We start from the raw sequence: 16222 nt of genomic DNA on the forward strand, positions 1-16222 counted from the left end.
CATGAGTCTTCGTTGCGTAATATTTAATTAGTTAAGACATATTAGTTAAGATATTTTAATGACTTTAATATACTTATATTGCATTTTGTTACTCTGCAAATCTTGCGTATAAGGTATAATAATCATTGTTTTGTATGAGAGCATTAAAACAATCTATGAGAAGAAATGATGCTGATCATGCTCTTTTCAGTCATATATCTGATGGTTCTTTGGTGTGTTAATTGAGTTTTCTACATATTTCCGGATGTTTTTTCATTTATCAGGTTCTCCAGCTTTACTTGAGGGTTCATAAACATCCCAAATTCAGAGACCAGACAGTTGCACTTTGAATTCTATGTCATCAGCCACTTATCACGTTCGGCTCACTGGTCAATAAAATACAGAACTCTTCCTGGAAAGCAGAATTATAGTCTGACGGCTAAAGTGATGAAGTAAATGTCTCAGTGTTTGACACACTTAACAATTAGTGTCCAGCTTTTTTAACTTTCATCAGCAGTATATGTCCTACAACTTCTGTCCATGCAATACCAGTCACATGAGGTATTCGTGAGAATTGGTTAACAGCAATGCAACTGAAATGTCTCTGGATATCATTTATGCACATTAGACGATTTTGGATTCAAACACTGAATGAAAACAATGAGATCGCAAAACAACAATACGGCAGTGAAACAATTTATATGTGACTAGAACTAGTGAACAATGTTTGAATAGGAGAAGGGGTAAACGGTAAGTTAGGGGTTAAAGGTTGAAAGTGACTGTATGAAAAAGGAGACCGAGAAACAGTGAAAGAGATTTTTCACAGGGGACGAAGTGGGACTGTTCTCCGTTCATCATGGATTTCTCACGAGGGATTCTGATCCTGTTTTCTCTGATATGTTCAGGTAATAAATCCGATTTACTTTGAAAAGAAAAGCAGCTTTTCTGTTAAATAGCTTGATGTTTATTTTTTGTTGTACTCTTAAAGGGTCACACAAACTGCTGCTCACACTGGAATATAAAATAATATATGTATAAACTTCAACAGCAGTGTCCTTTTAGAAACAGTGTCCCAATTACTCCGGATAATCCACAAATCTAACTGTCTAACTTTTCGTTCATAATTTCATTTTTAGAAATAGTTCCTGTGGAAGCTGCTGAAAGCATGTTCTGTAGATTATCCAGAGTAATGGGGAGATTTTTTAAATGCTGTGAGCCCCACAAAAAAAGTACAAATCTCAACATCTGGGCAAATCAAACAAAATCAAACTGCATGGCTACCATTTTTTTTGGAATTTGGGTATATTAACTGGGCAAATCAAACAAAATCAAACTGCATGGCTACCATTTTTTTTGGAATTTGGGTATATTAACCCTTTGATATAGACCTTTAATAAAGACATTTTTAGCAAAGGGAAAATAAATGATTATTCCTCTCTGACACAATGAGAATTTAATTAAATCTCTGTGCCTTTTTCTTTTTTTTTGCCTTATCATCAATAGCACTTGTGTTCAATCTGTGTATTTACTCAGCATGTTTGCTTTAGGGTGGTGTTTACACTGTATCTTACCCAGAGTCCTCTAAAGGTTCACACAGTTGCATTGCATGTGTGTGTGTGTGTGTGTGTGTGTGTGTGTGTGTGTGTGTGTGTGTGTGTGTGTGTGTGTGTGTGTGTGTGTGTGTGTGTGTGTGTGTCACCGGTTATCTCTTTCTGTGCAGTGGCTGGTCAGGCTCCTGTCGTCTCAGTGGAGCCCCAGACTGCTACTGTGCGCCAAGGGGAGTCTGTCAGCTTTAGGTGCCAGGCGCGGAGAGGTGCACAGCCGATCCAACTGGTGTGGAAGAAAGCCAATAGCCAAGCATTACCAGGTCAGGAGTAATAACATGTAAGCCTTGTTCATACAATATCAACATCTGTGAAGTTTCACTGCATTCTCCTCTTTCCTTCTAGTCAATGTTAAGACCGGTCCTGATGGCTCTGTGCTGACGGTTGCAAACGCTAGGCCCGACAACCAGGGCCAGTACCGCTGCGTGGCATCCAACTCTGTAGGCCGCAACACTGCCACGGCTGTGCTGAACGTCAAACGTGAGCTTCTGATCAATATTTAGTTCAGCCCTTACCTTTTCTGCTCAGGTTCACTCTCACTGATCTCATGGCGTCCTTTCCAGGAGCAACAGCCAGCTGTTTTCAGATATAAAGCAGTAGGCCTGCACTACCTGCTCAGGACCAAATGACTCTCAGGCACAGTTAGCGACAATAGCTGGTGACCATAGGGAAGCATTGACCTTTGAATTGAGAGAGACCACAAACCTGAGACAGCTAAAAGTGAGTGAATATTGGGCTTAACATTCCCCAGGTGGGCAGAAACCCATCTGCACATAAATAAAAAAGTTGCTCTTTGAAACAAATCATGAATTTGACTGTGGATCTGTGACACCGCAGGACTTATGTTCTAAATAAAATGATGACCTTGGTCCCTGCCCAGTATGCGAAAGGGACATCACAGAACAACGGATGCTTTCATAACTTACTTTACCTTCAACCTCACTCTGACCGTCATACAGTCTAAATAGGATGACAATTCAAAAGAGAAGAATTTAACTGTTCAAACCTTGCTGGGCTACAGACGTCAGAACAGCAGTGCTCACTGTTTGTTGGTCACATCAGCTCTGTAAAATTTTGCAAACATAAATAGACCATGTAGACCATGATGCTGCAGCATAAATGTTTCCCATGAAGTGGATGCAACTCTGATCGAGTGACCATAACTCCATAAACTCTCATTGTACTGACTGCCTTGCCTTGGTCCAACTAAGACTACAGGAAGTCAAGGAGAAGCGGCACAGAACAGACTACCTGGTCAACAAAAAATTTGTCGGCCACCCTGTTTGGTCAGCTAGTATATGGAGCACGTCTATATGTTCTGTTGACCAAGGGGGCATGACACGTGGCCCCCCCGTTGTCCTATCAGTGATGCATCTGTTGGGATTATCAGACTCCTATGAGAGAGCTCCCAACAGAGGAGCAGGGTCTACACTCAGGAATGTCCCAAGCAGCCTCATCCTCTGCTCCATTTTTAGAATGGAGATGAAAGGAGTTGAACCATCGCTCTATGGGACGCGCCCTCTGCAGGCCCAAAAGGAATCACCACTGATACTGCTGCCAGCAGTCCCAGCTGTTTACGAACCCTGTGAGCAGTCACACGCTTCCCTAGTGGGAATTGACATAACTTCCCACTATCATAGACATCACTTTCATAGACTGTCTTCTCTCTGGGGGTTGAGACATGCATTCATTGTCACAGAATCAAAATGGATACCAAGAAAGTTTACCTGCTGCTGACGCTGGGGATTGCTCTTTGTCCAGTTCACTGTGAACCTCGGGGACTGAACACGAGCCAGCACCGTCTGTGCCCTAGATTTCTTGATCTAGAGAGGGGGGGCCACAGATTAACCAATCGTTCAGATATGGCAGAATTTTGAGACCCTGTAAATGAAGGGGGGTCTAAGGCAGCAGAGACCACCTGAGTAAAGATCCTTGGTGACTGTGAAAGATAGAACCTGAAACTGGAAAACTTGGCCTTGAAATGCAAACTGATTTGTGTGTGTGTGTATGTATCAGTCAGTTTGAATTGGAGTACCTTCAGGTATCGGTTTGGCGCTTGAGGTTGAGTACAGGCCTGTGACCAACCCCTTTTTTCTGATCTCTGTTGTTGGCCTCTTAAGACTGACTCCTCTGAGGGGTTGTGGGAGAATTCCAACTGTGGGCACAAAAGCTGTGTTCCTGAACCCCTGCAGGGCCCCAACCCACAAGTTGAGGCCAGAGACACTGCTATAACTTTTAAGGTGCTCCAAACCCGTTTGGAGGCCGGGGCTGGCCTGCAACAAGCTTGTTATACAGTTTCCCTCATTGTAAGCACACAGCCCTATCAAGCACATCCTGAGAACCTGTTTCAACCTCATTTAGACTGTACTGACAGCCAGAATGAGGTCGAAACAGATCTGCTGAAGGTGTAAATAAAGAAGTTTGCTTACAGGTTTAAGTTTATACACAAGTATTGTTGTCACAAAAGTCGTTTTTTTTGTTGGTTAAATATGTCACTCATGTCTGTGTTTCCTTTGTCAGATGCTCCTAAAGTGCACCTGACACCTGCAGGGCCCCTGCGAGTCAGGATGGGTGACCCTGTGTCGGTGGAGTGTCGGGCCACAGGCAGGCCGCGGCCCACGCTGACCTGGAAACGCCAAGGCTCCACCCTGCAGCTGGTTACCAAGGAGGCAAACGATGTCAACACCATACAGGTAAATTATGAACACGTGCACAAGTAAAACCGATTTCCACAATTTTAGACAACGAATAGAAAATAACTGCCAACTCTTCTCAGTGGCCCGTAGTGCATCCAGAGGACTCGGGAGTTTATATTTGCCAGGCTGAAAACAACGAAGGGGTGTCAGAGGTCAAAGTTGAGGTCATTGTTGCGGGACTGCCGGGAGCACCAGTGGCTTCAGTGGGCGCTACAGAAATGACAGTGGTGGATGGACATACAGTCACAATGGAGTGTCAGGCCAGTGGTACGACGTCTGTATGCATGTCAACATCTCTCAGTGCTGCTCTCACTTCTCATTTTTCACTTTGTTCTCCCTTTCTCTCCCCCTGGTTCCAGGTTCCCCTCCTCCTGTCATCACGTGGTCCAAGCTGCGAGCACCGTTGCCATGGAAACACACAATGGCTGGTGGAGTTCTGACACTGACCAGCGTGGGGCGCCAAGATTCAGGACAATACATCTGTAATGCAACCAACATCCATGGCTACAGTGAAGCGTACACGCAGATGGAGGTGGAGAGTGAGTCGACGATGCGGATAACAAACACGGATACTGAACATCCAGACCGTCACTGCTCATGATATAAAGTGATGTTTTTCTCCATGCAGGTCCTCCGTACGCCACCTCTCTTCCTGACCAGGTGAGGCTCCGGCCCGGAGACGCACTCCGCGTTCAGTGCCTCGCCCACGGCTCCCATCCCATTCAGTTTGAGTGGAGCCGGGGGGAGAGGGGGAGTCTGCCTCCGGGAGCAGAGACCACAAAGGATGGAAAGCTGCTCATAGCCCACGTTAGGCTGAGCGACAGCGGGACGTACAAATGTGTGGCCACCAACCACATCGGCTCTAGTGAAGCACTGGCCAAAGTCATCATCAAAGGTGAGCTGGTGTTTGGGTTGAGGCAATTCAACAACCATCCAAATAACTGATCGGACTCTCTACTCTTTATTTTGCCTTCTAATTTTGTGTCTTTTTTTTTTATTTTTTTCTCATTTTTACAGCTTAATCCAATGTGGTCTTGTCTGATTGACAAACCAATCCATGCAGCGCCTACAAATTCTGCAAGTTGGGGTTGTTGCCATCAACATGTTTAACAGCTAATACTGAGAAAACACAGAACATTGTATTTTATAGATACATACATTTTGACGAATGAAAGTGAAAGATATCAATGCTGTTTAAACTTTTGGTTCTGTTAATGTGGGGTTAAGTTTGTACTTTTATAGAAAATTGATACTGTTGCCACTGTTGCCTCCTGTCTCATATCCCCCTCGGCTAGCTATTCTCTGGAACTCAGTGTGGACTTACGTCATTCAGTGTCTGTGTGTGTGGGGGAGTTTCTACTTGAGGAATGCCTCTGCACCCTGTCTGCCTCCCTACATGTCATCTGCTAAGTCGACACTGTTGCACTTCCAAAAGTGTGGGGAGGACAAAGCAAAGGAAAGCCTGATCTAATACAAAAGCCCTTATTGTGCTTGTAAATTCAAAACAATAAAGACCAAATAAAACAAGTTTCATTCATTTCAATGAAAAATAATGTTTTATAGAATGTAGGTCACATCTCTTTTGTGAGCTCTAGAGCACACGTCAACGAAAACCTTGCCACTCAGGTAAAAATATTAAATTCACCTGCTTATTACATTTAGCTCTGATGTTAACATTGTGTTAATAGATGTGTTTGCTGAGGAGACTAGCTTAGCACTCGGTGGCTGAGCGGCAGTTAACAGACAAAACAACAATCTCGACATTCACTGGTCAAGAGCCTTATAACTCCATTTCAGCTTTATTTGGGAAAAATATTAATATAATGAAAAAAACAAGTTGTCTGACCATCTATGAAGGAACAATACCAACTTTGAAGATGCAGTGTTTAGTTATTTTAAGAACGCAGTTTTTTTGTTTTTTTTTCAGTGTCAGACTTTAGTCTTCAGCCCTAGTCGAAGCTGACTTCACACAGCTCCCACAGGAGCCACAAAAAAGATTTATTTAATCACTACTTTTGCTGAATGTTTACGAGCATGCGCTCCGGAGAGTTTTGCCGGCCAAGCCATCTTACTTCCGGTTACGCCCAGAAAGGGCCGATAAATAGACGGCACAATAAAGTAATACTCAGTTCAGTCTTTTCACATGTTTTCAGCAATTCTTTTTTAACATGTAGGGCTTAAAATGTGTTGTACCAGTGTAACACTGTTACATTATTTTGAAACATTATAGGAGAGGGCCATTTTTTCCAAAACCCAGTAGCACTGCCTCTCTAATTTTTGGAAAGTCCCATTTAAAAAAAAGTTGTTGATGCCATATTAATGCCTTTATATCTGATTATACGATTGGTGTCTTATCTGAGCATTGCTTCATAAAGTCATTTCTTTAACCACATGGTGGCAATATGTAGCTTTAAGGCACACACTCATTGCCTTCAGGCCAAGAGCAACTTGAGCCTTCACACCCTAAACAACTGTAGCGACAGATGCAGTTCACAGTCAAGCCATTGTTTTCCAAATGCCTTAATAAAAAAAAAAGCAAAAAACACTTGGCTGATCATTGTAGCTCTCTGAGTAAATATGGACTGTAAACTCCTCTTCAGCAGGCAAAGTTCAGTTTGATCAGACAAACCAGCTGCAAAAATGATGCAATGACGGCCATGTTGACAGAGACAATTTATAGCAGCTTCGACTAAATGAGGTGTTAGCTCGATATTTATGGTTTGTGGCTGCAGCCGAAAGGTTGGAAAGAGAGCTACCATTTCCAAAGCTGCTGCCAGGACCGAGCCTGTATCTGCTGTTTGTGATTGTGGCCTCCCTCATGAAACGCCCAACCTCCACGGAGAAACAGGCTTTACCCTCTCCACCATTCCTCCCCTCCATCTTTACAAGCATCTTCAAAGCTGGGGAGGAAACATCTGCCCTCTGTCACCTCACTCCACCCCCACACTTCACAGACAGACTGAAGGAGGGAGGGAATTTTAAGGAGACTAAATAAATGCACTGCTGGGGATTATTAGAGGACGGAAATATACATGCGTTTTTTAAATTGAGATTGAAAAAGAGCTATTGAGCTGAAAAAGAGGGAAGAATGCGTCAGCGACAAAGAGGAAACTCTAATTAATCAAATCTGATCCCCCCCCACTCTCTCAGTGTACGTGCTTTTGTATACATAATAACTAGACATGGACATATGGTCTCTAATGGACTCTGATATAAACAGTGAGGTTCATATGACATCCAGGTGACCCTCATAAAGGATGTGCGCACACACTCCCACAGTCTCTCACAGTTTCGGAAGCATGGCATTGGTTTGTGTTACAGTAGGAGTAAACAACAGCGTCACATTTACGCCGGACCACGCTTTGCTTATGTTAGCCTTAAGAGGCGAGGAAAGAAAGAAATGAAACAAGCAATCACTCTTGTAGCTGTATCAGCACACAAGGAGAGGACATACTCCAAAATAATTTTCTTCCTCCATTTATTTCAATAATTATTAAAAGCGGTTGCTTGGATAAAGATCATTGTGATATCCCAGCAGTAATAATATGGGAAAACCGGATCATTCAGGCTGGAATCGATGAGGTGGCAGCTTCCTCAGGAACTGATAGGTGGAAAAGCCGGGCGCCTGTCAGGTCTGTTGCTATGGTTTCCACCTGGTGACCACAGATAGACTGTGGCGGGGCAGCGATTTGTTTCTTCAGGACGTAGCGAGTCCAGCTGATGGGAAAGATAAGGAGCACAGTTCCTGCATTGTGTTGGCCGCAGAGCCAAGTTAACTACCAGAGAGCATAACAGCAGACACCGCCTAAAGCATTTCAATCACACAGTGCGTGATTGAAATGCTCCTGTTTCAATGCAGAGCAACAGGAAGCCACAACTATCTGCCCATGACGCTGAGCTAAACAAACCACTTCCTATCGATCAGCTGAAATACTGTCGCGCGTCAGTTATTCCCCTGACGAAATACAGTTTGACAGCTGACAGGAAGGGCTAAGCCCACAGGTCGCTGCAGGAGAAAATATAGGAAGTATAGTATTCCATCAAATGATTATTTCTATATGATCTGGATGAATATTATGTGACGGTGCTTCAAAGCCCACCATTTACAAAGACAATCAGACAATCAGTGATAGTGCTATTATTGCCCTTAGATAGTGGTTCTCAACCTGTGGGTCGAGAACCCCCAGGAGGTCCCAAGATAAACATGAGGGTTTGTTTAGTAAAATATTTGACCCTTAAGCTTCAAAAATCAATATCTTTATATAAGATTTGGAAAAAATGACTGTGTAGTGTGAAAGGAGTTGATCGCATCACCAAATCACAAAGGCCACCGGATCACATTTTTCCACCAACTTTAGGTTCACTCTCACTGTGGCAGCCGACTGCCTTAAAAAAAAAAAAATCCCTAAAAGAGAAGACAAAGTAAGTGAAAGGATGGTGAACGTAGTGACATATTGCCTCAGGAGAATAAAATAAGAACAAAAAAAGAGAATTTTAGACTAGACACTCCAAATTAGTGGGGCAGCTTTGCTCCAAAAATATTTTTGGGAGTAATTTACAAAGCCGGTTATTCTTATATATCTAACAGTGCTCAAGAATTCACTTAAAAAACATATTAATTCACTGTTAGATAGCTAACTTTCCCTCGGATGCAGTGACATAAAAGGAAAGTTTTTGAAACAACAAAAAGGAATGTGGGGGACAACCCTCCACCAATAAAAGTGTCTGGTGAGGAACTATGACCCTGAATACATTCAATTTGGATTCATCATGGCAGGCAGTGATGGGTGAGGGTAATCAGGAAATGTATCAAAGTATTAAAAGGTTGAGAGCTTCATGGGGTCACAAGTTATATTTGTCGGGAACCACAAACATATTAGACTTTTGTAGTATAAATGTTTAATTCTGTATTTTTAACTGTTTTATAAACCTTAAGGCTGACTCATATAGACACCATGATGAAGGCTGATATAAAGCTAGTGCTGGTAAACTTTGATAGTTTGCATCGGAGCTCGAGTGTGAACTGAAAGCGTTTACACTTTGCTGCATCCTTTGTTCCTATTCTTGGCTGTAAAGGTGCATTGCATGTGTTCACACTTTTTTTCATCACAGAGATGCAACCTGACTCAACGCAGAACTGAAAAGAGCTACTTTCCTCTGACTGAGTCTTGTTTTTATTGTTTTGACAGTTGAGCAAATGGCAAAGAGGGCTGTGTGTTTGTGAAACATCATGGCTGTTATGTGGTTCAAGGATACTGATCTGCAAACAGTCCTAGGTACAGGTTTAGAGTTTTGGCCTTAAACTACCCACGGACAAATTGCGTGTAAACATTTCCGAATATTATATTTGGAGATTCACACTGAAGATTGGGGCCAGAGCCACAGCCACAGATTGACTTATTGACTGATAAAAAACAAAACAGATATCTGTCTTAGTTTTCTGCATTTTGTAGATCATTTTTATTCTCTTTAAATCTTTTTTGGGTGATTTTTGTTTAACAGCCTTAATAGTAGGGTGGCTGTAGGTGGGGGAAACACATAATAACAGCCCTGTTGTCGGTACCATCCAGGGGTGGACGGCATTCAAACCACAGCCAGCTCTACCCGGCTCTAAAGACCCTGTTGCTGAGCACCAACATTACAAACCAGTGTTGACACATCCTATGATCACGGCGTTCATCTCTACACTCGAGACTCAAACCACATCATAGGCCATCATAGCACACACACGCTTTCAATTCCCCCTTTTTCTTCCTGCAAAGCAGAAGCTACTTCTACGTCTTTTGAAGCCATGAACTCTCGAAGGCATGTTATATATCAGAATTGAAAAAAATTGTGTGAACTTGTGTGTGTTTGTGCGTTTATAATTTCCCTCCTAAAAGTATGTCACTTGTGTTTTTAGGTTAAAAAGGAAACCACTTGAGGCATGTAGAGTGTGTCACACGTTTAACACAACAACATATAGGTTTTGCTTTACAGAATTCCTTTAGTCTGTAATTGTGTTGATAAAACAACAGTAGACATAAAACATAAAAATGAGAAATGAATGAAATCTTATTTCTTTACAATTATTCTCTTTTCTTTTACACTTGTCCCTACTCTCCTTTCATGAAGTTGAACAAAAGAGATAAGAAAAAGAGGCGCTCAAAAAGCATGTGAGAGGGGCAGAAAAAAGGATGTGGCAACTGAGTGAAGGCAAAAGAGAAAGTTATCTCTTTAGTCATGTGCAGTTTGAAGTGTCCTTCTGATCTGGTGGAAAATAACATATAACGATGCCAGATTCAATGAAAAAACAGTAAAAAGTTATTTTCCAAAGATTGTTTGTCTGTCTCTTTGCCCGACTGAGTCTCTGGACATAAACAGCAACTGCAACTGTGTGATTATGATCCATTTACTCTCCTCTGATTCCACATGGAAAGATCCGGTTTGTGTGGATGTGTTGTGACGCTGACTTCAAAGTAAGACTTCATTTGTGGGCAGCTGGGGTATTGCACGGAATGTACTGCCCTGGGAGATTTTCTGTAGTTGACAACAGCTGATTTATATTTCATTTATTGACAACCCCCTTGACGATCAATTCTTTCCCACGATCCATTGCTGGCTTGCGACCCTAACTTTGAAAAATGATGATTTGAAATACTGTTCCCTTTGATGTTAAAGAGTACAGATACATGAATCCTTTCAACTTCTCTTTCTAATCAGGTTTTGCTGAGGAAAAAAAAAATCTGAGTGAAAATTGTTTACGCAATTATGAATTCAATTATAACATTATTTTAGCTCAGAAATATATTAGCTTACTTCTTTTGTAAAATTGGCTTCTCTGGTGCAGAGTGAGTATGCTATCTCATGTGAATTTAGTCATAAACCGAAACTGTCATGTGACCTCTGAAGCCGAGGCCACATGACACTTTCTCGTCTTGACAAACAGGGTTGTAAAAATAATCATAATCACTTTTAACCCCTAGCTTTAATTTGCATTATTTAATCATAATAAGACAAGTCTGTGATTTTTACTCACACTATTTGTTAAATTCATCAAATATCTCCTCACAGTCGGCTAGCTGTCGGTTATTATTATTATTATTATTTATTGATCCCCATGGGGAAATTCGGGTGTTGCAGCAGCTCAACTACACAGAAACAGATAATAAATACACATATTATACAATAAAATAAAAATAGAATAAAATAAAAAATAAGAATACAAATAAAAAATGTACAGTATATCCACATGGGGGGGGGGGCACAAATGACAGACTGTGGTTGTGTTGTTGTACAGTCAATGGAAAAAAAGGTTGTGTTCACAACCAGTCCTGGGCACAGACACAGTCGGTCAGACCAAACCACTAGAGCTGAACTTAGTGACACTTATTTTACATTCAAAGCTTCTACTGAGGTTTTCAAATGAAGCTTTGAATATCTTGTGATACAGTTGCGAACCTTCTCTGATGTGTGTGTGCTAGCAAGTGGAAGAGCAAACAGTTTTTGCCGGCAGTGAAAGGTTTTTTCAAAAAACATTAAGATTAAAGCTTGATGTTTTGTTGTTTTAAAACATGTTTTGAAACATTTTTTAAATGAATATATCAATTTTTATTCAATGCATTTTGAGTTTTGGACTGTGTCTCAGTCCATGCATGGGAAGGGCATGAAGAGAACAGATGAATTGAGACAAATACGAAGCAAATAAATGATGTATTTTCTGTATTTGCCGTAGAAAGATGATTTCTCATGGTCATTTAAAAAATATATACTCAAGGTCTACTACTTTTTTGCTAATATTTCAATTGTATTGTACTGTATTCATCAGCAGATGGCCCTTGCTCAGCTGTCATGAAGAAGCATAAGCATTGTGAGCATGTTAGCGTGCTAAAGTTAGCTTTTCGCAGAGCTAGCGTGGCTGCAGACTTGTATGGATTAAATGGGGTAATTCAGTGATTTAGTATTGCACTTCCCTAAAGAAAACTATAGTTTTAAATGTTTGCATTAATTACAATAAAAGTGGAGGCTTATCCAAAAACATCAAAACTTTAACATTTGTAACCAGGCTGTAAACAAAGGCACCAAAAGTAAAAATATATTTTTGGCAAATGCACTTTGTTTTACCTCTTGTAAAACACTAAACACTGTTTCTTATACTTGATGAAATCTCTTCATTGGGAAAACACTTCTATTCAAAATGCAAATCCTAACTGAAAAGTAGCAACACCCACACACATAAACATGAAAACACTTGCAAACTAATTGAACACCAACCAGTCTGAGACTTAGCCCTACAAATAGAGATCTGATATGGCCAGACCCGAACAGAAGGTGGGATCCAAAACCATCAACCATCCAATACCATTCTATTTTTTGTTTACCTTTGCAATTTAATGTTACTTACATTTTCTTATGCTCCTTTGAAATAGCAATTCAAGCGTTGGAAATTTTTTATTTTTAAACAAATATTGTGAGGTTGTTTCTTAATAATGCCGATTTGACACAAGGAGCCAAGTTTTGTGTGGCAATTGCACACACACAAAAAACAACCTCACAACAACTTGCTACAGATCTGATTTCTACTTTCTGGATTGGGTAAGGCATAATTCTCATAATGGGACTCAATAGTGTCTTTCATTAGAGCCACCCTGCCTCATATATGCACATTTCTTTCAAACAACACACCTTTGTAACGCAGCCTCTCTGTCTAGAATTTTAAGTTTCAAGCTTAAACTATCCAGAGCTCATTGTTTCACAGGCTAAGTAAGATTCCTTGTACGGTGCGGCATGAGCTGACCCCTATGTGTGAAATTGTTGGAGTCAAGCACTGGGGTGCATATTTGACAGGGTTAGTGAGAGGTGGAGTCCTGTGAGTCGATATGTTTCCCCAGTACTGTGCGGTTGATGTGCGGTTCTTATATCTTGTGATCAAACACTTGGAACATTGCAGTGTAAGCTCTTTTGATCTGAGTGAAAAGAAGATGCACACAGAAGTACAAATGTAAGACTGGATCTTAAAGCCTAATGATAAAGCGTGCACATACTGTATGGACTCATGGACTTACACCCAACATACAGGTGTTTTTGAAGTTTAAGTCAGGACACAAAACTTTCAGTTACATCATGTTTCTCAAAGGTACATCTGCACAACATGTGTTACATGTCGTGTTTCAGGTAGCTGCTTACAGATGGATACATGTAGATTAGCACACTACCATTTTGTGTGTACTTGCATGCATACAAAACTGTGTCACGTTTGAAAGGGTTTTGGTTCAGGCTATTTTAATCAAGTGAAAATGTGTCACATACTCATGCAGTTCACATTTAAAACCCCCATTTCCAACTGTCTCATTACTCTCTAATGATCATTGCTACTTGTCATTCTCACTCTGACAGATTACATTTCTCCCATACTGTTTTTTCCTTTTTGGATGACTAATGGTCACAATGGACTGACGTCCATTTTATGCATGTGGGATTAATGTTTACTAGCTGCCAACATGATCACAAACACACACACACTCAGATTGGAGCCTTCCATACGGAAACATTAAAGTCAATAATCGTATAGATACTGTTAAACATGCAATTACTTTTCACTGTGACACTTGCTGAAAAACAGACATAAACAAGGACAGCTCGATACATGCACACCCATACACACACACACACACACACACACACACAAACAAACAACACAAACACACTAACGCTGTGTTAGCAAGATGCATCTGCTTTTATTCAGCCTTTTGTTTACTTGAGATGCTGAGGGGACATGAACTTGCATTCTCTCATCTTCTTCCTGCCTACATGTGTGGCTGATTTGTCCGTCTCCATGTGTCTGCTCATTTGTCTCTGCATGTCTGCTCCTCTGTCTGCGTGAATATGATGAAAAATGATGACCGAGAGTCAAGAGGATGCTTAAGAAAACGGAAACACGGAGCGACAATTAGAGACTGAAGGGAGGAAAAGAGGTCATATGAACCAGCTTTTCTCTCACTGTGAACGAGCTTAGAAAGGCTATCGGAGGATATACACAAAAGCGGCTTGTTGAAGAAATTGCAACCATTGCTTGTAACAGCTATAGTGTGTTGTGCAACTAGTGTGTATGTTTTCACAGGAACCATCAGCTACCAATAGCCGACCAATAGCTACGTGTAACATACACAGGACACATCTATTATGTGTGCCACACGATTGGGGGTTTGGCACGTGGCAGAAGCTGTTTGCCGCAAGGTAACCATGACTACTATCATCTCACACATCTGCAGAAAGTATCAACCTAAATGTCCTGCACATTAAGTATGTAATGGTCTTACTCCACTCACCCATAGTCCGCTAGCTGCTTGGCTCATTTTTGCAGTGTAAAATGTTATAGGCATTCAGCGCCCTGTCTTAACGCTACTAATGCACTGCAAAAGCATTTATGTTTTGTTTTGGTTATATTTATGTTAGGTAGCTGTGTGCTGAAGCATAGTGTAGTTTAAAGTGTAGATTCTCGATACATTGGGATGTCTGCCCTAACTTCAGCTTCCATTGGTAGCATGTTAATATCACTAGCTCACTTCCATTAACTTTATTAGTTGATGGGGTTACAGGTTATGCAAAAAAACAAAGTCCTGTTCAAAACAAGCACATCCATTGTTTGATATTCCCGTTACACTTCTGCAAACCCCGTCAGCATTACACAAATAGTATGTATATAACAAGTGGACGTAGTCATTGCAACATCACCCATTGGTTCGTGGACTCCCGTATTGAAGCCTAGAGTTCAACGATTTCGCAGTCGCCATCTTGGATAACGGCCGTCGTCGTGTTTTTGTTTTTGCAACCAATGAACGGAAGTGACCATATTTGGAATGTGGAGGAATGACGCCATATAAATTGGTTTATGCCACAGAAGCGGAGGTTGCCGCCTGGTTACACGGGATATCTAGATCAGAGCAGCAACAGCTCGTTTGTAATGTAATGTAATGTAATGTTTAAAACAAGTCAGCTGGAGATGAAGTTTTCACCAACTTAAATTGTTAAAGCCAATTTGAGCCAATAAAGTTGCAAACTACAAATAAGGGAACCTGTTTTTGTCTCAGTGTTTAAAGATTTCCTGCGATAAACCTGTTGGAGCAACAGTGGCCGAGGGGGGAGGGGTATAACAGTTGAAGTTGCTGCAATTTAGTTCTTTTTTATTTCGATGTAGTAAGACTCACCCGGCACTTGCGAAACCAAAGTAACCAAACACTCCTACTTAAGTGTCCTCACATATTTTGTATTATTCCTTTAAGGGTTTGTTCTAGTTGAGTATTTAAGTAGAGCATGTATTTTAATTTGCGTGGATTGTTTTAGCTCAGACCTTTATGTCATTAGATGAGTTTAAAAGAACTCCTGCATCCGTCTCCAGTCTGTTTTCTTGCTGTCTGGGGGGGTTGAGAAAACAAAGAAGGTTTGTCAATGTAACTGGGTGAAGGGCTGAACATTTTGCGGGGAAAAGGAGGAAAAGTAGGAGGAGGTTTAGAGTAGGAGTTTGGGGAGAATGGAAACAGATATGAGATTACTTACTGGCAAAACTCAAGTACAGCAGCTGCTTTGAATGACTGTTAGTCATCGGCCTCTCATCACTCTCTGTTCCCCCCTCCTCTCTTTCTCTGTCTCTCATGAGAGTGTTGTGAATAGCTCCTGAAATAGAGCCCACTGGAGCGAAAAGGGAAACGTGAAAGACGCCGTAGACAGAAGGGGGGGTTGTGCAAGCCATTTGATATGGTGCCAGTGTGAGAATTGTGTTCACATGGAAAGATATGGAGTGAAAGAAAAAGAGCAAGAAACAGTGACGTGACAGAGACAAGTCAACACAGAGAAGTGAAAGAGAGGAAAAGAGTGAGGGAGAGAGAGAAGGAGAGAGAGAGAGAGAGAGAGAGAGAGAGAGAGAGAGAGAGAGGAAGGGGTGGGGAATCAAGCGGGAGCGAGGCG

The 16222-nt window shown here is 41.4% G+C and overlaps 1 protein-coding gene across 1 annotated transcript; it reads left to right on the forward strand.

Annotated features, from left to right (window-relative positions):
• Positions 1-768: 768 nt before the first annotated feature.
• LOC129095812 (basement membrane-specific heparan sulfate proteoglycan core protein-like) lies at positions 769-5806 on the forward strand. The gene is made up of 8 exons (XM_054604381.1): positions 769-884; positions 1700-1846; positions 1929-2063; positions 4104-4276; positions 4360-4546; positions 4639-4818; positions 4908-5174; positions 5297-5806. The coding sequence occupies exons 1-8, from the start codon at positions 836-838 to the stop codon at positions 5299-5301; spliced, it is 1143 nt and encodes a 380-aa protein (XP_054460356.1). The 5' UTR covers positions 769-835; the 3' UTR covers positions 5302-5806.
• The last annotated feature ends 10416 nt before the right edge of the window (positions 5807-16222 follow it).

This window comes from Anoplopoma fimbria, chromosome 9, assembly GCF_027596085.1.
Source record: "Anoplopoma fimbria isolate UVic2021 breed Golden Eagle Sablefish chromosome 9, Afim_UVic_2022, whole genome shotgun sequence".
Classification (NCBI taxonomy): domain Eukaryota; kingdom Metazoa; phylum Chordata; class Actinopteri; order Perciformes; family Anoplopomatidae; genus Anoplopoma; species Anoplopoma fimbria.